The sequence below is a fragment of the Eublepharis macularius genome, chromosome 12, assembly GCF_028583425.1.
Source record: "Eublepharis macularius isolate TG4126 chromosome 12, MPM_Emac_v1.0, whole genome shotgun sequence".
In the NCBI taxonomy this organism is placed as follows: Eukaryota; Metazoa; Chordata; class Lepidosauria; order Squamata; family Eublepharidae; genus Eublepharis; species Eublepharis macularius.
The window spans coordinates 67,198,887-67,224,104 of NC_072801.1; the positions used below are offsets into that span (position 1 = coordinate 67,198,887).

Here is a 25,218-nt window from a genome sequence, read left to right on the forward strand (position 1 = left end):
CATTAAAGAGATGTCACAAGGAGTGGTGGGGTATGGATTTTAAGCTCCCCTGCAAATGTTGCCACTTCTCAGATATACAAAAAAGAATCACAGAAAAAAGCTAAGACAAAAATACATAAGCAGTGAATAACTACATAAACATATCCTACCATATAAAATTCTGTACAACAAAGCCACTCTGCTTTTTGGCTCATGTTTCATTTGGAAGCTCAATATGCATTCTTGACTTGATACTTGTTTATGTTAAGTCTGGTTGCACCAGTCCATTTGAAGGGACGTGCTTATCGTTAACTGGATAAGAACTGTATATACAGTGACTTGCGCCTGCGACGACAGTGCAGTTTGTTAATGCTGTTTGAGCCAGACTTTGCACTTTTAAAGGCTCTAGCACTTTACAAAAATTGTATAATCTTGCACTTTGGAAATATGCATAAAAACTTTTATTATCTGAGAATGTGGTACAGAATTTATTTAAATGTTAGGATATGTTTATGTAGTTAGTTTTTTACGGCTTTTGTATTTTTGTCTTCTCAGGAGCTGCTGCTGTCAGCCTTGAGGTGGGGGGATAACCTGTAACATACCTGAGTTTCCCCCGTTGCACCAAATACTAATTCTGGGCTGTGTGTATGTGTGTGATTTCTGTCTGAAAGATGGCAGGAAAGGGAAGGAAGGGTTAACCTCTTTTCCTTCGAGGCTAAATTGCCACTACAAATCCCCCCTCCTCCCCTGGCTACTTTTCATGATAAAGAAAGCATTAGGACACCTAATAACTATGTACCTAGCAGTTTTGTTCTATCCTTTATTTAAGAAACTCAGAGTGGGCCACATGGTTCTTTCCTCCCCCTTTTATGCACACAACAACCCTGTGAGGTAGACTAGGCCGAGAAAATGTGACGATGCAATGTCACCAGTGAGTTTCTGTGGCAGGGTGGGGATTTAAACCTGGGCCTAGTGTGACTGGCTTCTCCCCTGTAATACGTAGTAAGCTCCCATAACTTTTTTCTTTGGGCCATGCTGGACTGATACTGGTTTTTGTGTTTCTGCTGTCCTTGACAGTTGTTCCTTTTTAAAAATGTGAAATTCTATGTGAGGCCAAACTCACTAGAAAGACAGGAAGGACGCATTGTAGGTGTAGGGACACTGAACGTTAAGAAGAGGTGAAAGTTCTCTGTTCCCCTGGAGACAAACGAAGCTGTCTTATTCTGAACCCATGAGCCATATTCACAGCGGCAGGTCTTGAGAGGGGGTCTTCCAGGTTCTGCTACTTAAGATCCTGGGGGAAGGGGAATGGTGGGGCTTGAACCTGAGCTGCTCAATGTGCAAGGCCTGTGTTTCACCACTGAGCTATAGTTCCCTCCCCACCTGAAAATTGCATTCATTTTTAACAGTGCTGGACAACTGTTATCACCTTCAAATAAGCAGCTTTGCATTTTCATTGTAAAATCCTTGGTGTCTCACTGCAGATCATCCTTCCTTCCTCCCTCCATTTTATCCTCACAACAACCCTGTGAGTAGGTGCATGACTGGCCCAAGGCCGCCCAGCAAGCTTCCATGGCAGAGTGGAGCTTTGCAGCAGCATTTCCTAGATCCTAGTCTGACACTCAAACCACTATACCACACCGACTTAGCCTAAGCACTCATCATCAGCTTGCAAAATAAGACTCGTATTCTAGGATCTATAAAATGAGAGCACGAACTACTCCATGCCGTGCATGGCAGAAGGCTCATGCTCAGCTTTTGCATGTGCCTGGCTATCTATGCTCAGGAAGGAGTGATGGGACAGAGTTTGGCATTAGGGGGAATTCCATGTACAAAGCTGCGTGCAGAAGAGAGAAGGTAGAAGGCAATTCTACCTTTTGATATTAATTTTCTGGGAAAGAGGGTAGAGGCCAATTTCTCATCATTTCACAGGAGAAGACAGCTGCTTGTGTGAGTATTGGGGTAAGCTAGCCCATGAAAAAAAACCTGGTCTGGCCTCCAGTTGAGTGGGATATGGGGAGGGGACAGTATAATTTCTGACTATAAGGGGAACCATTGTAACATGTATAATGATATCTCATGCAATTTTCTTTTTAAAAATCCATCAAGGAGAAAGGTAGTGCCTCAGGGCAAAAAGGTACAAACTCAGTCTACTCCCTGTGCAATCAACTTGCTTCTTGCAAGGAATTCTTCTCTTATAAGAGCATTCCAAAATGTGCTCCTGCAAATGACATCTGAAATTGCATGTTCCATTCTACCACAGCAGAACTCCGCTGCCTTCTGATTTTAAGCTGGTTCACACATGCAGAAGAATGAGGTAATAATAGGAGGCAAAGCTTAGGGGTGATAGAATGGGCTTTACGATTGTGGGGGGCATAATTCAGCCTTATATATTCCAAGCTACAAAAAATTATCTTCCTGTGGACTTACTAAAATTTGAGAAATCCTACAAATATTAAGGGGATAGAAAGCCCAGACAAGAAGACCAAAACTTTTTCTTTTCAGATATGAGAAGATTCAAGCCTCCTTTCTATTTGTTTCGTTGACATTCATTAAAATAAGCCCACCCCACTTGTTTACACTGAAATATTACCATTTCAATCAGTTTATCCTCCAATCATGGGCCGAGGTTTCACCAAAGCAGTAAACATTTGTCAGAGTTGTACCACTTCAGATGGAGAACATGCAAACGTATTCCCTTTGTACAAACCTTGATTCTTCTAAATACATAATAGCTCTTCTAAATACAAGCATTTGTTTTAGTTGGAGAAACAGTCGTGAGTACTTGGTAGCAGTTTAAAGTGACAGAAATCCTCACCTTCTTAAGACTTCAAATGTTAAACCTGTAGATATAGCCAGGATTCCTTTTTTACCTTTTCTGGCAGAAGGATCTCTCTCTCTCTTTCTCTATGGGAGTAGGTACGTGAAGTTACTCAGGAGTCTGTTAGAGTCCTGAGTTTGACTCCTGAAAATACAGAGGGGTACAATACAGAGGGATTGCAAGGGGGTTGGCTGGCTAGGATTAGGGATTTGGGCAGAAGGAGAATGGAGGATGGGGAACTCACCTTGCTCAGAAGAATTGGTGGCAAGATTTGGGTCACAGACACTTCCTCGGTTCTGCCGGCCTGGCCAGTAACAGGAGACTGATATCTCAGGTCTGCAGGCCAGAACCCCAGGGAATCCCCGTCTCTGGAGCATGCGGCATGATGAAATAGCAAAATCTACATTTTGGTCATCAGGTGAGCACTGCCTGTGCAGAGGTGCTTCTGGGAGAGTTGTGGCAGCCAGAAAGTTAGCTCGAAGCAAGTTTCTGGGACAAGATCCCAGAGGATTCCTCAGATCTGGAGCACTCACCACCAGCTGGCACTGGAGGTCGCCGCTAGAGCATTTTATACAGCTGATAAGATTTTACTTTGTGATCTAAGTTTTTAAAAAATTATAAGAAGCTGAGCCATGTTTGAATGTGTGTAAACCTGAGTAAGGTTATATACAGGGTGGGTGGGGGATTCCTGCTACTGCAAAAGGGGATGGCGATGTCTGGATCCCACCTGTTAGATGTCACTGCAGTGTTTGGACTTTCCTTACAGCCATGATTGGCTATAAAAAGGGTGTTCTTTGAAATAAATAAATAAAATTTATAGTAACAAAGTGGATTTCTGCTCTCTGTAAAATTTTTGTTTGCCTATCTGGTATAATGCTTTTCCTTAGTTTTCACACAAGCTTACAAGGAAAAAAACCCAAAATATTATAATACTCAGTCAAGCTTATATCTATTAAAATAAAACAAGAAACAACAACAGTTTTCTATAACATTGACAATGCGCTTGACATTTTAAAGAATCAAAAAAGGGATCCCTGCCCTGTGAAGTTCACAATCTAAAATGTCCCAAGGGAGATTAAAAAAGGAAGCGAAATGGAAGTAGGGAGAAAATACATAGCAAGAGAGTTTAATTGATTAATTAATTTATACCACACTTTTCTCTCCGATGGGGCTCACACCATTAATTTGATCGTCACAACAACCCTGTAAGGTAGGTTATTCTGAATTTGTGTGATTGGCCCAAGGTTCTCTGGCAAGCTTCCGTGGCAGAGTGGGGATTTGAACCTGGCTCTCCCAGATCCTAGTCCGATATTCTAACCACTGCACCATGCTGGCTCTCCATTACATTTTCATGTGCTCAGAGTCTGTCTACACAAGATGCCTGGCACATGTTTGTCAAGTGTGGGGAGACAGAAAAATAGTCAGGAAGCATAGTTTAAAAAGACAGAGCTAGTGGAGATGGTTCCTCAGAGGGTTTGTTAATTTCATCTTTGCCTCCTCAAAGGCTCTGTCAATTTCACCTCTCCAGTTTAAAACTGTGGGATCGCAACCAGAGGGCAGCAAGGAATGGAAATGGGCTGGAGCTGCCTTCTAGAGCCAGGCTTGGACCTGGAGAGGTTAGAATGGGCTGAAGTTTCCTTTCTGGCATTTCATAGCCCCTTCATACAGCTCCAGTGCAAGCAAAGCCTTTGCCCTGCTGCGGGCTCTGTTTTTTCAAACTACCCTTCCTGGCTTTCATTGCATCTCCCAACACATGTCAGATGTCTCCTGTAGAGAGACTCTCAGACTTCAGGTCCAATTGGATAAGACACTGGAAATTTAGTGAATGGATCTCCAGCACATATTTTTATTGCTATTTTACTGGGGGGAGAGGCAATTCAGAGTGTACCATGTTTGCGTGTGAACTCTCCCCTGCATCATTTCCTGAAACTCGAATAACCTTCTGGGCCTGTCTCTTCGTGCTCTATAAAGTCTCCAGTGTGGTGGCACCGTGGTGCCAGCGGATGCGTTTCCCGGCACCCCAACGCTGCTTCTCCAAAGCAAAGAGGACATTCTGTTGCCCCGGCTCTGCACTGGGGCAGGAGGTGCTTCAGAAGCACTTGGTGGCACTCCTTGGTGGCGGGGAGTACCTCTCCAGGACCTGCTGCCTCTATGCTGGGCTTGGAGCCTCATAAGGTATTGTATACCATCCTAACATTTTGATTGGCTCCAGCCACCTGGTAGCCATTTCGTGGTGGTGCTTCCTGGTGCTGGAAAGTGCTGTCAAGTGGCAGCCAATGTAAAGCGACCCTCAGGGCTTTTTTTCTGGGAAAAGAGGTGGTGGAACTCAGGGGGTTGCCCTCGGAGAAAATGGTCACATGGCTGGTGGCCCCACCCCCTGATCTCCAGACAGAGAGGAGTTGAGATTGCCCTCTGCGAGGGCAATCTCAACTCCCCTCTGTCTGGAGATCAGGGGGCGGGGCCACCAGCCATGTGACCATTTTCAAGAGGTTCCGGAACTCCGTTCCCCCGCGTTCCCCCTGAAAAAAAGCCCTGGTGACCCTATAGGATTTTCTAGGCAAGAGACAAACGGAGCTGGCTTTCCATTGCCTGCCTCTTGTGTTGCAACCCTGGACTTCCTTGGCGGTATCCCATTCAAGCACGAACCAGGGCCGACCCTGTGTAGCTTACAAGATCGGAAGAGATCAGACTAGCCTAGGCCATCCAGGTCAGGGCAGTGCCCACTACCTCTTCCCAAAATTGCAAAAATGTCCAGAGGATCAATAAAGGTGAAGACCCCTGAAAACAGACAAATAAGTCAGCTACAGAATGGTTCTCCAGCCGATCGAATTGGATCCCCACCACACACCACACACTGGCCCAGTCTGGATATTGTGTGAGAAGAGAAGAGGGGCAAAGTGTAAATGGAGGTCTAAAAGGATAAATAAACAGCTCTCCATTTGCACCTTCCTCCTCTTTTCTCCTTACTGGTATTTACTGGTGCGACCTCATTTTTTTTCCTGGACAGGCTGAAGGATGAACAACTGTTGGGGGTAAGCCTTATGGGCCAATATCATGATGAATGTATTTAAAACATTTTATGTTCCCTTTCCATCCAGCTTAGGGTTTCCAAGGCAGTGAACAATCAAAACAATTAAACTTTAAAAAAAAACATGCATGTATGCATGCACGCACACACACAAAATATTTTGAAACAACATTTAACAAAACACTGAATTAAACACATAAACAGGAAGGAGGTTCAACCAGAGAATGCCTAACGAAACCAGCAGGTCTTCACCCCTTGGTGGAAGGCAGTGGGGGGATAGCTGATAAGTCAATGGGCTTAAATGGATGTAACTCTCTTTAGAATTGCACTATTCTCTCTAAGCAAATCCTAAGCAAAGCGACTCCAGTGTAAGTCCATTGATTTCCATAGGAATAGATCAAGATGGGTAGCTGTGTTCGTTTGTCTGTAGCAATAGAAAAGAGCAAGAGACCAGCAGCATCTATATAACAAAATTAATTGTAGGGTATGAGCTTTCGTGAGACACAGCTCACTTCTAAGATACAGCTAGAATGTGAGTCTCTCCTCATATCTTGGAGATACTGTTATTTAACTGCTATTATCATTCAACTTCTGAAATCACTCCACTCTCTAAGATATTAGGACAGATGGACTCACATTCTAGCTGTATCTGAAGAAGGGAGCTGTGACTCATGAAAGCTCATTCCCTACAATAAATTTTGTTAGTCTTATAGGTGCTACTGGACTCTTGCCAATTTCCATAGGGTTAGACTGGAGTAACTCTTAGGATTGCAATCACTTTGCTCATCCATGTGTTTGGCACTTTAGCCAATATGTTTCCACATGTCTTACCTTCTGCCGGAACATCGTGAAAGACAGTGTCTTCGTGTGCAAAATTGCGCCAGGAAGACGCAGTCGTCTGGGATTTTTGCATGAAATCGCATCTTCCTGGTGCGATTTTGCGTGAGAAGATGCTGTCTTCTGTGATGTTCCGGCAGAAGGTAAGACGTGTGGAAACGGCCCATGTCTCGAATCAGTTTTTTTGAACTGATGTTGAGTTTGTTTTTTCCCTTTCCTCTTTCTTTGCATCACAAATCCTGCTAGCTGAAGAGTGGCTTGTAGGATCAAAACCACAAAGACTTATGCTACAGTATATCATTAGTCTTTAAGGCTCCACAGGTCTTTTGCTTTGTGTTTTCCAAAAAAAGATGATAATTAAGAAGAGATTCTTGAAATAGCCATTGCTGGGGAGGAAGGAGCCGCCTAGCACCATCTTCTCCTGTTCTTAAAGGTCTACAAACACTCACCAAGACAGTGAGTTAGTGCTCCTTTTCTGACAAAGCCATAGGGAGGTATAAATACATTGTTGCTGCCAACAACACAGCTGTTTGCACCGAATTATTTTTATTAGATTTCATAGATCACACAAAAAATAGACACACAAAACTATAGAACAGTGTGTCCATTTTATTTTATTATTGCTTAATATTAGCTGCCGCTAATATTTCAATTCATGTATATTTTCATGACTATAAGAGAGAAACTGCCTAGTCCTTGATGCAGAGGAGTTAGCCGTGTTAGTCTGTGGTAGCCAAATCAAAAAGAGTCCAGTAGCACCTTTAAGACTAACCAATTTTATTGTAGCATAAGCTTTCGAGAATCAAGTTCTCTTCGTCAGATGCCTGATACAGATGCCTGATACAGATGCCTCTGTATCAGGCATCTGACGAAGAGAGCTGTGGTTCTCGAAAGCTTATGCGACAATAAAATTGGTTAGTCTTAAAGGTGCTACTGGACTCTTTTTGATTTTGCCTAGTCCTTGTATGGTGTTGCCAAGAAACCAACGATAAGGGGGCACCGCGGAGTAAACTGACCAGAAATACAGAAACCAACCGTGAATACAATTATGTACATTCTTAAAGTTCACCATGCACGTAATATATTAACACAACTATTTAATCTCCAAACAAGTTGCAGTTACAATAATAGTACTTAAAGTGCAGGGTGCCTACAGAGATTACAAGAGTATTAGCAGACAAAAATCCAAAGTCTTATAATAATGTATGTTCACATCCAAGAATTCCAAGGACAATAAAGTCCACAAAGTTGTTTCTTCTTTGTAATCCCTGAGATTTGGAGTCAAGGTAAGTATAATAGAGTGGTCTAGGCGGCTGTGAATTCTCCTTCTCTTCTGAGACTTGTGGGTCCGTGTGGACTTTCCCGCCCGGGAGACGGCATCAGTGCCGGCCACTTCCGTTTGTGGAAATTACGTCTGTATAAGAGCAAGTGAGATGATATTATAAGTACTTTAAGTACTATTATTATAACTGCAACTTGTTTGGAGATTAGTTTTCTTAATATATTACATGCACGGTGCACTTTAAGAACATACATAATTGTATTCACGGTTGGTTTCTGTATTTCTGTCGCCAAGAAACCAGCAAGCTCTTCCTTAACTTAGGTCCAAACCTTAATTTTGAGTACCTAGAACAGGTCATAAAAACCTGGAGGAAAGATAAATATACTACTTGCCTATCTATACATTTTAGTTTTATTTTTTCCCAGATGGTGGGGTGTTTTGTTCATTTTTCTTTCCTTCCGCTTTGTTTAGATTATCATCTGTCTCTTCAACAGCCTAACTAGTGCTTCCTTTACCTGATCATTCCTCAGGCAGTAAATCATGGGGTTAAGAAAGGGTGTCACAGCGGTGTAGAACAGTGTCACAGCCTTAGTTATCGCGGATTGATTTTCTCCACCTGGAATTAAGTACATCCCTGCCACTGAGCCGTAGAAAAGCGTCACCACCAATAAGTGGAAAGATATGGTTGAGAAGGCCTTCATCCGACTGCCTTGGCCAGAAGTTTTCATTAGAGTGTTAACCACAATGCTGTAGGAGAGCACAACAAAGAACATGTTGCCAATGATTAGAGCATTCAGGCAAAACTGGCTGACGATGGGAGCAATTCCTAGCGGGGGGCAGGCCAGTGACAGGATGGGCCCAGCATCGCACAAAAAGTGGTCAATGATGTTGGAACTGCAGAAGGATAACCTGGAGATCAAAACGGCAGGGACAAGATACCACAGGAAGCCAATGACCCAACAAGAGCCCACCAGACTATAGCAGGAGTTTGGGGACATAATCTGTGGGTACCGCAGCGGGTGGCAGATGGCCAGGTACCGATCCAGGGCCATGGCGGAGAGGTAGAAGCACTCAGTGCTGCCAAGAGCAAAGAAGACATAGAACTGGAGGAAGCAGTCCCTGAATGAGATGATCCCTTGAGGGGACGTCAGGTCAAAGAGCATACGGGGCACTGTGGCGCTCACGTAACACATCTCGATCCAGGAGAAGTTGCTCAGCAAGATGTACATGGGAAGCCGGGCCAGGTGGGTGTCAAGAACCACCAGAGCAATTATGGTGATATTCTCAGCCAAAGTGAGCACGTAGAGTATGGTGAAAAAAATGAGAAGAAGGAGCCGCTTTTGCTGTCCAGCCTCAAATCCCAGCAAAATGAACTCCTCAACTCCAGTCCCATTGGCTGGATCCATCTGGAATCAGAAAAAAGAATTACTTTTTTGATATTATAAGATCTTATTTAAGAAGATAAGGTATGAAAATAAGAAGTGCTAAGAAAAGGTTATACAGATACTAGATTGGAAATTGTGTTGAGACTTATACAACCCTATATGCACAGTACATATAGAATCGTTTTGAGAGTTAAACACACAATACATTTAAACTTACATTGGCCTAATAAACAAAAAACATTCTAAATTTATTATACCCAAGTATAAATTTTTATTTATTTATATTTCAATTTATATACCGCCTATCCCCAGGGGCTCTGGGTGGTGAACAGTTAAAAATCGATAAAAACAAGAAAACAACAAAACTAAAATCAATATACAAACAATGAAATAAATGCATCATAATTAGAAAAAAAAGAATGACTGTTAGATATTGCAACCAATTATTACCTGGCTATCTGCTAAGCAGAAATCCCTCTCAAGAAGGGCAGGTGAGTTACCCTATGCCAGGATTCAGTGCTAGCATTTTTCTGATTACTTATACATCATCATAAGGTAGAAGCAGATTCATCTTCTCAGTTTCATCTTGAGCATATGCAACAATGCCACTTTGAGCTTGACCGTAAACCATCCCCTTGTCGATGGTTGTTGTGGGTTTTCCGGGCTGTATTGCCGTGGTCTTGGCATTGTAGTTCCTGACATTTCGTCAGCAGCTGTGGCTGGCATCTTCAGAGGTGTAGCACCAAAAGACAGAGATCTCTCAGTGTCACAGTCACAGTCAACTGAGAGATCTCACACTGTGACACTGAGAGATCTCTGTCTTTTGGTGCTACGCCTCTGAAGATGCCAGCCACAGCTGCTGGCGAAATGTCAGGAACTACAATGCCAAGACCACGGCAATACAGCCCGGAAAACCCACAACCACCATCGTTCTCCAGCCGTGAAAGCCTTCGACAATACACCATCCCCTTGTCCATTTGACACATGTCCAGTCCGTTGCCCACAGTCCCTCCATACTGTTACAACGTTTTAGATAATGTGTTGCAATAGCCTCGTGCACCTGTTCCCTTGTTGCTTTCCAGATTCCAGTACGGCAGAGCCCTTATCTTGGATGGCTCGCCGCAGCGGCCTTGGGACAGCTCCATCCGTCCCACTACTGATTATGTTCTGCTGGATGGGCCAAGAGGGTGGGGGGGGCATGTAGAGGGGTAGTTATAGTGTATCATGTACTCAATGCATCATTCGTAACAAGGAACCTGTGTACAGCCAGACGCCTTTAATTGCTTCTCTGTATCCTATGGACATATGTATGGCGAAGCCTAAATATCTCAATAAAAACCCATTTACTCAAGAGCCTGGATTTCTGGATTTCTTGCTGCAAGAGTTGGGAGTCAGCTTCAACGTATCCTGTCTTCCATAGACTGACAACATGCAAAATCATCTGTACCTCTCTGCCTACTGAATCCTGAAGTGCTACCATGGTATTTACGATAGTTCTGTAAATAGTGTACTAAAAGATTTTAAGACTTATTCTCCGTCCCTCTGCTTTGGCATAGTAGCTCTAGATGTGTGGCTGCTGTTAGTGATGTGCTCCAGGCTTGGATGTTTGTAAATTGCTGTTGCTCCCTGTAACCTCATCTTTTGGCCTTCAGTAAGGTTAACAGAGACCTCATGTTGTCTTTGTGTGAAACCAATGCTTAAAAGATACCAGCACAACTAAGCCAGAAACATTTAAGTCCAATTTATTGTAATATATATGGTACCTGGAGTTCTCCAGAAATTACAACTGATCTTCTGACTACAGAAATCAATTCTGCTGGAGAAAACGTCCACTTTAGAGCAGAACCACAAGTGACAAAAGGCACAGGTTGGACACTTGTCATCTTCCCTCAAGTTTTGATGGGAAATGTAGGCATCCTAGTCTTGCAGCTTGGCTCTCTGACTGCTGTCCAATGGACTTTTCAACTGTCACTTGTCCAACATTCCGCCAAGCTGCCTACATTTCCCATCAAAACTTGAGGGAAGCTGACCAGTGTCCAACCTGTGCCTTTTGTCACTTGTGGTTCTGCTCATTGATTCCAGTGGAAATCCTTCCTCAAATCCCCTTCTCCACAGGCACTGCCCCTAAGTCTCCAGAAATTTCCCAATCTGGAGTTGGCAACCATAATAAAATGTATGTTTGCATGTTGACTGACTAATGTATATTGAAATAGGTTTTAACTTGCTTAAAAAAATCAGTGCCTAATGTTAAGCTTCTTTGTGAAAGTGGATAAAACACATCTCATTGGGAAATATGGGAAATACGTCCGCCTGTTTGAACTGTCACTTCTTCATATGACATGTCTGCCAGTTTCTAATAACTGCCTTATATTCCATATTTTTTATCTTACCACGGAGCTCTGAGTAGCATGCAAGATTGCTCATTTTATCCAGCCGCTCTGTGAATCAGGCTGAGATAGAATGACTGGCCACCAGGATCACCCATTTTGCTTCATAGCCAAGAGGGGATTTTGAGTACAGGTCTCCTCAAGGCAGCCGTAACCTTCTGAAGTCTAGTTAATAATCAGGGCTTAACCGATCTTCTCAACCATTTTATCTTTATTCTATAAGAGAGATGATCAAATTAATCTCCCACTATGTCCCCCTTCTTTTGCACTGAAAAAAGCCACTTTGTTTTCTTAATTTTCTTCTTGAATGTCATACATTAAGTATCAGTAACAATTAATAGTAGTTTAAAGCAATAGAAAAACTGTCATAAAGATTAATGGGGTCCCGGTTCTCAGCAAACATTTCAGTCTGCAGCAGCCTTGGAGACCTTGGAGACCAACAAGGTTTTCAGCATTTAAGCTTTCAAGAGTTAGAGACAAGATCAGAGCTCTGAACCTCGAAAGCTTACACTCTGGAAATCTTGTTGGTCTCTGTGGTGCCACTGGACTCCAGTCCTGCTGTTCTACTGCAGACCAAAACAGCTTTCAACCAAAAACTATTTTCAGACTGCAACGCTCCATCCTTCAGTCATAGGATGTCAACTGGGCAGCTCCATTCCGTGCTGTTTCATTGAAGTTTTCATTTTGGCCTGGACTTTTTTTTTTGCTTCCGTAGCTGTTCTGTGACTATTTAGTTTTTCTTGTTGCTTCTTAGTTTTGCTACATGGGCCTCCCAGGCAACGTCCCAGGTAGGATGAGACCTGCTTAGCTTCTTTTTCATTAGCCTCATTGCTATATATTTTGGTGGGGTGCTTGGAGTTTGACAGACTGTTGGTGTTTTTCCAAACTCCACCAGATTTACACATTGCCAGATTTAGGCCTGCTCACTAACTCTGCAGGAGCGTGCGGACTGTTCTACAAAAAGGCAGCCAAGTGGTGTGGGACTGTGGCTTTAAAAACCATTTTGTACAGAAAAGCAAATGATCAAGGAGAACATTTCCTTGGCCCTACCGTTTGCCGGAGGATCCACAGCTGATACAAAGTTGCTCTTACGGCACCAAGAACCAGAAGCCAGAATCAGATCTGCAAACAGAACACACGCGCAGCTGCCTTATACTGAATCAGACAAAGTCAGTCGTGTTGACTCAGACCGGCATCGGCTTCTCCAGGGTCTCAGGCGGAGATCTTTTGCGTCACCTGCCACCCGATCCTTTTTAATCAGGGAACCTGAGACCTTCTGCATGCCAAACAGATGCTCTACTCGCCGTGTCTCCTTCTAACTCAGGATAATCGAAAAGAGTCCAGTAGCACCTTTAAGATTAACCAACTTTACTGTAGCACAAGCTTTCGAGAATCACAGTTCTCTTCGTCAGATGCATCTGACGGAGAGAACTGTGAATCTTGAAAGCTTATGCTACAGTAAAGTTGGTTAGTCTTAAAGGTGCTACTGGACTCTTTTCAATTTTGCTACTACAGACTAACACGGCTAAGTCCTCTGGATCTATAACTCAGGATAGCATCTACCATTCGTATTTATATTTTAAAATAGTTCCGATCATCATTTTCAATATTCTGTCTCGAAAGAAATTACCCAAGATTATGTCTGTGTAAAATGGCAGGTCTTGGAAATAACTTGTAAGGAAGAAAGAAGCTGACCAAAGCCTTTGACTTCATTATTAACTAAGTTAAAATCAAGGATGTCAAAGAGAATCACATGCACAGAAGTCCACCCTTCTACTCTGTCTTTTGATGGCCGCACCTTTACACTGGCCTATCCTAATTCCTTTGATGATGCTCACATCTGTTCATTAAAACAGCCACTTACTCAAATTTATCCTTCTAGGGTTCCTTCCCACTGTCTGCTACCTTGTTATGATTCCCATTTCTGTACCTTCTGTACGTTTAAAATGCTCCTCCAGCCGGTAAAAGTGTTGTTGTAAGTTTTGAGTCAAATTTTGGGGAGATGTATGTAGTCCTTTCCTCTGCCGAACAGCAGTGCTCAGCTGTAGCATTGGTTGATCTTGTGGCCAAATGGTGGAAGACAGAGTGGTTATGTGGGAAGAACAAAGTGGAATGCTACTGATAAACATTTGGTGACTCTTGGGAAAGAATCCCTTTAGAGCAACATCAATAGAAGCCAATATATTGCCTCTTTAGAGGTGGAGTAGCTCCTCCTGGTATAGTGAAAAACAGGCAATTTCCACAGGTTATTCCCTCCCACCCCTGGCAATTCTGTGCTTATTATGAACCATTCTGAACAACCAAACATATTAGTAGCTTTGACTCATTTTGGAAAAGGTTCTGTAGTGGATGGGAGATGCAATAGAAACAGATTCCACTCTGTAACAGATGCTATCAAGTCCTTTTGATGTATCTCCCAAGGGAAGACTTGCTACTAGAAGATTAAAACATTAACCTCCCTGCACACAGTAAACTTATATGTCAGGCAGAAACTTTGGATAGATACATTTTCTCCCCAAAAGAGAATTGTTGGGTTGACTGATGCAATGAACCACCAGTCTATATTGTGCTTGAAGAGGGCTCTCATTAACAGAGGGATACAGACCAAGATTTAAATGGTATTTTGCGTGGCCTTCTTTCCCTTTTGCCAGTGGGAACTCCTTGCCCCAGTTTGTAGAGTTGATCTGTCTCCCATCTGGCAAAAGGAGCATGATGACAAATTCAGTGAGTATATTTTGGGGGTGGGTGGGAGACAGCCTTGTGTGGATAGCGGCAGTGCTGCTGACTGGGACTCAGATTCTTTAAACACAATCAACGGACAAGGAGTATTTTACTTGTGAAAGTATGGAGTGCACATCTTTGGCAGCAAATCAAACACAATATAAGGACGGGGTGTGTGTGTGCTTTTGCCTTGATAGTGTGGGTAGCCTTGTGCTAATCCTTTAAAGTATTTTATGTCTAATGATTTTCAAAGGGTCCCTGACCTGGATAGCCCAGGTGAGTCTGATCTCATCAGATCTCAGAAGCTAAGCAGGGTCAAGCTTTAGTTAGTAATTGGATGGGAGACCTCCAACAAAGGCCAGGATTGCAAAGGAAGACAAGGCAAACCACCTTTGTTAGTTTCTTGACATGAAAACCCCACCAGGGGTTGCCATAAGTCAGCTATGACTTGATGGCACTCTCCACCACCAATCTGCAAAGGAGACAAAGAGCTTGAAGCCAGCCCCACCCACTTCACAGGGTGAGTATTGTGAGAATAATAATAACACACTTTGTAAATGGCTCTGAGCGTGGCCTTAAGTTGTCCTGAAGAGCAGTATATAAATCGAATGTTGTTTTTATTGTTATTATTATTGTTGTTATAACTAAGCACATACAAAGAAGGTACAAAAGCTATCATCATAAGCAGCACAATCAACACACAAGAATGCAAAGAGAAGATTAAAGCATTTGGTGCTTTTCAGTCTAGAATGCAGACTCACACTCTTCTAAGTACATTGAAGTCAATAGGTTTTTAGAAAGGTCTAATCCTGTTCAGGATTGCACCATGTGAGGGTCACATGATGGAGGCATTATAAAATTACACATAGTAGGGAGAAACGGAAACAGAATTCCTAGAGCAGACTGACGTCACTTCGGAGGTTTTCAGGAGGTTGCCAACGGCGGGCCCTCCCATGTTTCTACTCACCCCCATCTCCCACTGGTTGCCAGGCCATGCCTGGAAATCCTACATTGGGACAATAAGGCTCCAACTACACATTACAACGTCTTTGTGTTTGTTGGGAAATAACATTTTTAAAATAAATTTTTAGTTGTGCAACGCAAAAAAAAGAAAAGAAAGAAAAACGAAAAAAACAACTCCCCCCCCCCAATATAAACAACAAGAACAACAGAAACCATACTGGCAAATCTGTATGTAAGTTTCTATAAAAGGTCTCCAAATATCTAAAAATAAGTCTATACACAATTGTCATCTATATGCAATACGTTCAAATGTTGGTATGTCCCAAATGTTGGGGAACAATATGAGGGTTTCGTATCACACGTGCGATGGGAGTTTTGTGCCTCACAGACTCACCCCCGTTCTTTTTTGTCTGCAACCACAGCATGCAGGGAGGAGCTGCTTTAGACTCCTCCCAGTGCTGTTTCCATACCCAAACAGTCCACTATGGCTCCGCTGTGCAACTTCTGTATAGACATGTAAGTGATGTGCTTTTTACAATGGAGCCAACAGCAGGTCCATGGGGTGGTTTGCAATGATACAAAATCCTTGTGTTGTTCCTCAACAAACAAGAGGATTTTGTCATGTGTAGATGAAGCTTCAGATAGTATGGGTTTTGGATTCAAAAAAGGAGTTATATTCTAATATTTGAAAACAGCTAGTCCTGTGTTGCACCATTGGGTGTTCACCTATCATACTGATGTATCTGTATGCACAAATCAGCATATGGGTTGGATCCAGCCAGCCTTTTTGCAAAACCTTGCCCATTCCACTCTTTCTTATAGCCTCCATCACACACGACTTTTGTCCGTGCAAGTCTCACTGTCTTCAGCACAGCCTTTTTGCTGGTCAAAAAGGATTCACTACTTCTTTTTTCGCCACTAGAAAATCTGGCTGGATCCAACCCATTTCCTACAACAAAAAAATATAGAAAAACAAATAACACTTGATTTGTGCATACAAGTATTCTTTCTGAATTTGGTGGAAGGCGCAAAAAATGTACAGTTGAGACTGTGGCATGAAAAGAGCAGATAATGCCTTTCACTTTATGTCTTACAACAAGCTCCTCCTTGACCCTTCTGCCAGCTTAATTTGAAGGAATCCTGAGTGACAATCCAAAAAACACGCATCTGAGAAAGGTGCCCTTCTTGTTCAATGGTGAATGTTCAATGAAACGTCCAATAGGATGTTGGTTCCCCCCGCCCCCCCCCGTCGTCTTCTCTCCTCTCTTTTTACACTGTCATTCTCTTCTTCAGAAATACTGCCTTTCTCCTCCACAACCTGCCCAGTGCATCTTTCACCTGATCATTTCTCAGACAATAGATCATGGGGTTGAGAAATGGTGTCACGGCAGTATAGAAGAGTGTTATGACTTTAATGACCTTGGTTTCACTTTCTCCAACAGGGACTACATAAGACCCTGCCACTGGGCCATAGAAAAGGGCCACCACCACTAAGTGGAAAGATATGGTGGAGAAAGACTTCATCTGATTGCCTTGACGAGAGGTTTTCATCAGGGTGAGAATCACAGCCCCGTAGGATAGCACAACGAAGAACATATCGCCTAGACAAATGACAGCATTCATGACAGTCTGAATGATAATAGGAGCAGTTGCTAGCGGGGGACAAGCCAAGGACAGAATTGGCCCAGGATCACACAAAAAATGGTCAATAACATTGGGGCCACAGAAGGACATCTTGGAGATCAAAATCACTGGGATAACATACGCCAAGAATCCAAGGAGCCAACAAGCAGTTACCAGGATATAACAAGAATTGGGAGACATAATTTGTGGATAGCGCAGGGGGTGGCAGATGGCCAAGTACCGATCCAAGGCCATGGACGAGAGGAAGAAGCATTCTGTCGTGCCAAGAGAGAAGAAGATGTAAAATTGGAGAAAGCAGGCATGGAACGAGATGACTCCACGAAGGGAAGCGAGGTCGAAGAGCATTCGAGGCACGGTGGTGCTCACGTAACAGATCTCCAGCCAGGAGAAGTTGCTCAGCAGGATGTACATGGGAAGCCGGGCCAGGTGGGCATCTAGAAACACCACTGTGATAATGGTGATGTTCTCAGCCAAAGTGAGCACATACAGAATACCAAAGAAGGTGAGGAGCAGGTACCGCTTCTGCTGTCCAACTTCAAATCCCAGCAAAACAAATTCCTGAACTATAGTTCCGTTGGCCAACTCCATCTGGAATTAGATAATTGGAGCATCATTACATATGATATACCTTTATTGCCTGGTTATCTGTATCCATAGAAACATGTACTAAAGAGGCATGCCATTCAGATAGGGAAGGGGAGCACTCCTTCCATGCTCAGATCTCATGTGAATATTTTGCAGAAATAACTGCTCCACTGAGTAGCTATATTATGAAGTATAAAGACTAACTGCAAGTTATCGTTTGGATGTGGTGGGAGCCATTCCCTCCTCATGTTGCACATGCTTAATTCTCTTTACCTCTTTGCAGACTCATGTCTGAATGCCAGTGAGGCTAAGCTGTAATATGCAAGTTCCATTTTAAAAAATCTCTGAAGTTACGAAAGTCAACCTACATCATGATAAAACCAATGTCCCAATCGAACCATATGGAATGCCTCTTTAAAATGTTTCAAGAGCACCCTTAGTACAAGATTACCCTTAGTACAAAATTTAAAAAAATAAGTTCTATCACATTTTGTCTTCTTTTTCCTACAAGGGTCTCTGGCCAGCCTACATGGATCTCCCTCCTCTATTCTATCTGCACAAGAGCTCTTTAACATAGGACCAGCAGTGAAAGAATGACTGACCCAAGGGCACCCAGCGATCTTCATGAAAGAGTGGAAATTAAACCTGGGTGTCTATGGTGATGGATATTGTCTGGGATGGTTATGGACTCTACTGCAATGACTGTGTTGTCTAAGCCTTAGCAAGAGGTTTTCTGTCACTTCTTTCCTCTCTCTGGAGTGGGCATGAGGATGCCAAGTAGCAAAGCTGGTGCTGTACCAACAGTAGGGTCTCTGGTTTGGGCTGTTACGGTATCTGTCTTTATGCGGTTTGAATTGGTGTGACCCAGCTTGACATTCCATACAGAAGGAATCTGGAGCTGATTCGGACCATCAACAGTGCCTTCCTAACCCAAGTGACATCATTGTTGGCTTCAGTGGGCTTAGGATGGTGTAAATCTGCTTAGGATAGCACTGTGACCCTTTCCCCAACATTCTGCCTTAGACATTTGGAAAAGATAATATTGCCTGCACATTTAGCACAACCAGTTTTTGTGTCTTTGCAGAACAGCTCTATAATCAATTCATGCTAGCTGGAGCAGCTTGCAGTCATGACCAAGGCTGCAGGTTAACGGTTTGGTGCCAGCGATGGGTAAGCGAAAATGTACATGGACTCAAGATGCACTTGCTCAAAACCTTGCACGACATCTCACACTTTCCTCCCTGTATATTATAGTGCTGAGAAATTGGCTGCATTGAACCCAACTTTATGTAGGCAAACCTGTGAGAAAGCCACACTGGACACAGTGAGACTGAGTGAACATATATACACAACTGCACTGCAAGTCCTTGCAGTGTCATCCGAAGCATGTAACTCTGCTCAGAATGGCACCACCGTACTAGTATGACTTGAAGGGCTGTGGGACAATTGAGAATCTATAACAGAGTAACAGTGTGGTGATGCCAACATAACCTTGTTTGGATGTTAATGAGACACTTATATGATTAATTTATTAGCTGACTGATCTACTAGGGTCCTCAAAGAAGCTCACAGAATTTATGAAAAAGCACAATTTAAAACATTTTTAAAACTGCAAAGATGAAAGAGCCAGTTTGTTGTAGTGGTTAAGAGTGCAGGACTCTAATCTGGAGAGCCGGGTTTGATTCCCCACGCCTCCACTTGAAGCCGGCTGGGTGACCTTGGGTCAGTCACAGCTTCTAGGAGCTCTCTCAGCCTCACCTACCTCACAGGGTGTTTTGTTGTGGGGATAATGACATACTTTGTAAACCGTTCTGAGTGAGCATTAAGTTGTCCTGAAGGGCGGTATATAAACCGAATTATTATTATTATTATTATTATTATTATTATTATTATTATTATTATTATTATTATTAAAGAAATGATCATAAAGCAAAAGCAGGCAGAATCACCAACCCCCCCCCCAAACCCACACGCAAATGATGGTACATAAAAAACATAAAAACAAAGGAATGTGGCACTATTATCCATTGAATAATCATGCTAGCTTGGCCCTTTCTTTTTCGGCATCAATACATTTCAGAACTCAGAGAACTTTGTATAGTATCTGAGAAATCCTTCAAAGAGCCCCGTAGTATAAGTCAGTATTACAAACCCCGTGAAATATGTCTGACTGCAAGTTACCAACAGACCAAAGTATTTGGCTTCAGTGATAAGTAAATTAAAATCAAGGAAGCTGGTAAGAATCACAGGCTCACAATACAAACCCTCCCTTCTACTCATCTCTCTCTCTCCAGACATACTTTTATGATAGTCCACTATATGTTCTTGAAGTAGTCCGCTTCTATTGACTTAAGGCGATGCTCACTCAAATCCATAGTTCCATCCCATTGTCTGCTATCTGGTTAAGGTCCCCATTCATGCCCCCCAATAGTGTTCAAAATGGTGTTCCATCTTGCAAAAACTCTCATTAGAAGTTTTGGGCCAAGTTTTGGGAAGAAGTATGTTCTTTTTTCCCTGCGGTCTGTTGGTGATGGTCAGCGATAGAACTGATTAGTCAAGTGGCTGTCTTGGTAGGAAGGCAGAGTGCCTATGTGTGAAGAACAAAGCAAAATGCTACTAATAAATATTTGGTGACTCTTGGGAAAGGGTCTCTCAAGACTAGTATCACCTGAAGCCAATATATTGCCTCTCTGAAGACAGTTTGGTGCCTTCTGTTATGACGATATGCAGGCAATTAGCATGAGTAATAATCAGTTTTTCCTTCCAGAATTTTCTGTTGAACGTCTCTTGTTGATAAATCTGTCAAGGGAAGATGTACCACGACAGGATCAAAATTGCAACAACAAAAAAATACTTCTTCCACATTGAAAACTGGGATGGCAGGAAGCAACATTGGCTAGAAGCTTGGCTAGTCTAGTGACCTGAGATGGGACTGATGCCAGTCCGTTCTTAGTTTCAAACAGAGAGAGACCAAGGTTTAGATCCAAGCAGTTTTTCTGTGTGTAAAAAAGGAAGGAGCGGGTCCTCTTTAACCATCAAAAAGGATGTGCTGGGGAACAAAAGCCTTATGGGACGGGGGCTGTGGTAAGGAAGGGAATTGGGCGAGATAGAGTGGCTAGATCCAGCCCCTCTCTAGTATGAGTGGAAAGAGACTGAGAGCCAAAACACACGAGAAGAAATACCTAGGTTCAGCACGTGTTCTCTTACCTCAAGGTTTGCCGGGATCTGTAGGCATCCTGGAAGCTTAAAGTTTAGCATTTACAGAGCAGCAGGAAGGGAAATACAGGCGCCTGTATTTCCCTTCCCCTTCCTGCTGCTCTGTAAATGCTAAACTTTAAGCTGCCAAGACACCTACACTTCCCAACAAACCTTGAGGTAAGAGAACAAGTTTAGCATTTACAGAGCAGCAGGAAGGGGAAGGGAAATACAGGCGCCTGTATTTCCCTTCCTGCTGCTCTGTAAATGCTAAACTTTAAGCTTCCAGGACGCCTACAGATCCCGGAAAACCTTGAGGTAAGAGAACACGTGCTGAATCTAGGTATTTCTTCTCGTGTGTTTTGGCTCTTATGCATGTTAATTTGCCCATGTCCCCTTCTTGCTACATTCCCTGGTGGTCAATGGACTCCTTGGAACAGTTTGGTCTGTAGTGGGAAGGAGGAACTGAGAAAATTGCCTCCCCATGGTGAGGCTCTAAGGCCAAGGCCTGTGCTCACCTCTTTTCTTTCCTCTCCCCTTTCTCTTATCGCCAAGCATGGTTAGAAGTGCAGGGTTATTCTAGTCAAAACACTCTGCATAGGATAGCATTGTGGGGTATGGCCTTCTCCCTTCTCCTCCTCCTGGTGGAAGCAACATGACCCTGATTTGTAAGGTTGCGATGCAACAGGAGTATGATGGTAAAAGGAATGTGTAAGAATGGGGAGGCTTGGAAAAGCAGTTTCCATAGTATGAACAGTATTTTGGTCACATCATGAGAAGACACAATTCTCTGGAAAACTCAATAATGCTAGGAAAAGTGAAAGGCAGAAGGTGTAGAGTACTGGGAGTTTCAAGCAAGGTTCTGTACAGCTGCATTCCGATTGGTCATGTTGTCGAGCCAGCCAATCAGGATTCCCCTACAGACTAATGAACTAGCGAATAGGGTTTCTGGATACCGGGTGTTTGCTATTGGTTGAGTTTAATTGTGGGCGTGTCCTGGAGGGGGAGTTGAGTGTTCTATAACTGCTGTTTTGATGTTTGTGCTTTGAGTGGTGATGTTCCTGTTAATAAAAGTGTTATTGTAAATCACTTGAACTGTTGTAACCAATACATAAGAGTAGGAAAACAGGAAGGCCTAAAACAAGATGGCTTGACTCAATTAAAGAAGCCCCGTCCTCCAGTTTGCAGGACCTGAGCAAGTCTGTTAATGATAGGTTGGTTTGGAGGTCTTTCATTCGTTGGGTCGCCGTAGGTCGGCGGCGACTTGATGGCACATAACACACACACAGTATCAACAGCCTTGCAGGGGTTGTGTGTATATGCTCTTTTAAAAACACAAAGAGAAAACACAGGTTTTGCTTGTAGAGTCAAGGAGTGCAAATTTTTGACAGGAAATCAAATGAAAAAATAAGAAGAGACTGAGTTGGAGACTCTGCCCTACGAGGAAAGGCTGAGGGCCTTGGGAATGTTTAGTTTGGAGAAGAGGAGGTTGAGGGGGGACATGATTGCTCCCTTTAAATATTTGAAAGGCTGTCATTTGGAGGAGGGCAGGGAGCTGTTCCAGTTGGCAGCAGAGGATAGGACATGAAGCAATGGGCTAAAACTATATGCACAAAGGTACCGGCTGGATATTAGGAAAAACTTTTTCACGGTCAGAGTAGCTCAAAAGTGGAATCAGCTGCCTAGGGAGGTGGTGAGCTCCCCTTCACTGGCAGTTTTCAAGAAGAGGCTGGATGAATATTTGTCAGAGATGCTTTAGGCTGATCCTGCACTGGGCAGGGGGTTGGACTAGATGGTCTGTATGGCCCCTTCCAACTCTATGATTCTATGATTCTATGATAAGAAGAAAGAGAGTGAAAAGGAGGTGCCATTACTGTGGAGGTGGGGGTAGCCAGACATTAATCCTTAAAAATATTTTAATATCAGTAGTTTTCAAAAAAAGGTAACCAAAAACAACCATAGAGATATAATGTAAATATCATAAGCGACAATATCCAGTCACATGAGTGGGATGGAACATCTTTCCTGACAGAAAAAGTATCATCAGTGTAGAAAAAAGGCAGCTAGGCAGAGGTGTATAAAATTATGCATGAGGTAGAGAAAATGGATCAAGAGAATTCTGTTTCTCCTATAACGATCGAATATCAAGCTACCAAAGAAGCAGACGGGCAGATTTAGGACAGACAAAGAAAGTACAACTTTACACAATATAAAATTCACTTCCACAATTTTCTGCCAGAAAAAGTTGGGGTACGCATAGGCACCGATGCTTTTAAAAGAGGTCAAGGGAAATCCATAGCGGATTGGTCAGTAGCTATTAATCATGATGTCTCAAGGGAATCTTCCACGATGGTCCCAAAGTTAATAATTATACAGTCATGGAATGCAAATACGTCTTGTTAGTGCTATTATGACAAGAGCATCATCTCGCTTAAAAGTGCTTATCAAAATTGGGTCATAATCCTGTTGCCATCTCCAAAGCCTTGAAGACTGCAATGACCAAGCATAAAGGATTTGGGAAATGTAGCAGGAGGGAATTCCTGTCTAAATCTATTTTATAATGTATTATACTTAGGTCTCCCATCTAAGTTAATTAGGAGACTCCAGTTGGTGCAAAACGCTGTGGCTCGGCTGTTATCCGGAGCGAGCAGGGGCATGAATATCATTCCCATCCTGCAGTCGTTCCATTGGCTACCTATCACTTACCCTGCTCAGTTCAAGGTATTGGTTATCACATAAAAAGCTCTTCATGGCCTTGGTTTGGCATACTTATGGGACCACCTTTCTCCCTATGTGCCTCCATGACGTCTTCGCTCATCTGAACAGGGTCTCCTGCAGGTGCCACCCTGCACATGGGCTAAATCAACAGCTGCCTGTATATGAGCATTTTCTGTGGTAGCTCCTGCCCTGTGGAATGGCCTGCCAGAGGAGACCCTCCTGGCTTTCTGCAAAACAGAAATGTTCAAAAGGGCTTTTTACTCAGCTAGGTGGGCTGTATTAGACGGAGATGGTCTCAAAGATGCTCCACTAATGAGTTAGGGACCATAGACTTCACCAGTATTTTGCCTTACGCCCTATCTCTTGCTTTAAGTGTGTGCTCCTATGTACTACTTGTTGCTCTAAATATGATCCTACTGGGTTGTTCTATGTTGTCTCATATCAGTCCTAAAAATGCTTATGTTCTGTTTCAGCATTTCTTCAACTCTCTATTGGATTTTTGCTAATATTATGTCTTTGTAAACTTATAACTATTTACCCTATGGCATTGTTATTGAAATGTCTTTGATATTGACTGTGCTAATCTCACACCATGCAATCTGACTTGAGTCTCAATGAGAAAGGTGGACTATAAATGACACAAATAAATAAATAAATAAATATATCTTTCTTCATTGCCCTCACCAAGGGAAGGAGGTAGCATGTAAGGATTCAGGACACCAGGATGACAGTTGGGATTAGATACCACTGTGGTATCAATCTAATTTTGTTGGAAGCATGATGGCATAGTATATATGTTGGACTCAGAAAATGAGGGCCTCCCTCCTTCTGATTTTGGGAAAATTGATTCGTTTGCAAAGTCAACGTTCCAGAGTGAACCAACAGGAGTGTGAACATCACTATGACTACATTGCCCTTATCTATAACTAGATTGTAAAACAAATAGCACTTGACAGTTGCATAGCATTATTTTGATTGCATTTTAGAGAACATGGGAAAATCACACAGTTCAAATGGTCATAAAAAAGAATAAATAATCCGATTTCACTTGATGTATTATGGACAGGGCTTTTGTCAGCAGGAACGTGGTGGAACGGAGTTCCGGGACCTCTTGAAAATGGTCACATGGCCATGGCCCCATCCCCTGATCTCCAGACAGAAGGGAGTTTAGATTGTCCTCTGCGCAGTGGCGCGGAGGGCAATCTAAACTCCCCTCTGTCTGAAGATCAGGGGGCGGGGCCACCGGCCAAATGACCATTTTCGCCAAGGGCGATTTAAACTTTAAAAAACTCCCCCCTTGTTCCAGCTGACCCAAAGTGATGTCATTGTGTGATCCTGAGTCCCACCACTGAGTTCCACCACCTCTTTTCCCAGAAAAAAAGCCCTGATTATGGAATATGTCCTTCGAGGGGTTCCACATAACATTGTATTTGAAATGTTGTGGGCTTGTGTTCCATTTCACAAAGACGATGTTCTTGAGGTGGTTGCTAGATTGCCAGGGAAATGTGAGCTCCTCTGTGACTTTAGATTGGTTTTAGGGCTGCCTGACTGAGCAACCAAGAAACAGTTGACAGGGAAATGTATCCTTCTTGTCCAGTGGTGAATATATGTTTTATTTCTTTGACAGAAATGTGAGCCATTTTGTTCTATATTTCCCGTTCCTTTCCTCCTTT

General features: G+C 43.0%; 2 protein-coding genes across 2 annotated transcripts; both read right to left on the minus strand.

Moving 5' to 3' along the window:
• Window positions 1–8,414: 8,414 nt before the first annotated feature.
• On the minus strand, window positions 8,415–9,353 carry LOC129340661 (olfactory receptor 11G2-like). The gene has a single exon (XM_054995576.1). It carries the CDS (start codon window positions 9,351–9,353, stop codon window positions 8,415–8,417), a length of 939 nt encoding a protein of 312 aa, XP_054851551.1.
• A 7,319-nt stretch (window positions 9,354–16,672) lies between these two features.
• Window positions 16,673–17,635, minus strand: LOC129339577 (olfactory receptor 11H6-like). The gene has a single exon (XM_054994158.1). It carries the CDS (start codon window positions 17,633–17,635, stop codon window positions 16,673–16,675), a length of 963 nt encoding a protein of 320 aa, XP_054850133.1.
• Between the last annotated feature and the right edge of the window lie 7,583 nt (window positions 17,636–25,218).

What these genes read in the sequence shown, in the direction of transcription:
- LOC129340661 (XM_054995576.1), bottom strand. Translation starts at nt 9,353, where the DNA reads ATGGATCCAGCCAATGGGACTGGAGTTGAGGAGTTCATTTTGCTGGGA.
- LOC129339577 (XM_054994158.1), bottom strand. Translation starts at nt 17,635, where the DNA reads ATGGAGTTGGCCAACGGAACTATAGTTCAGGAATTTGTTTTGCTGGGA.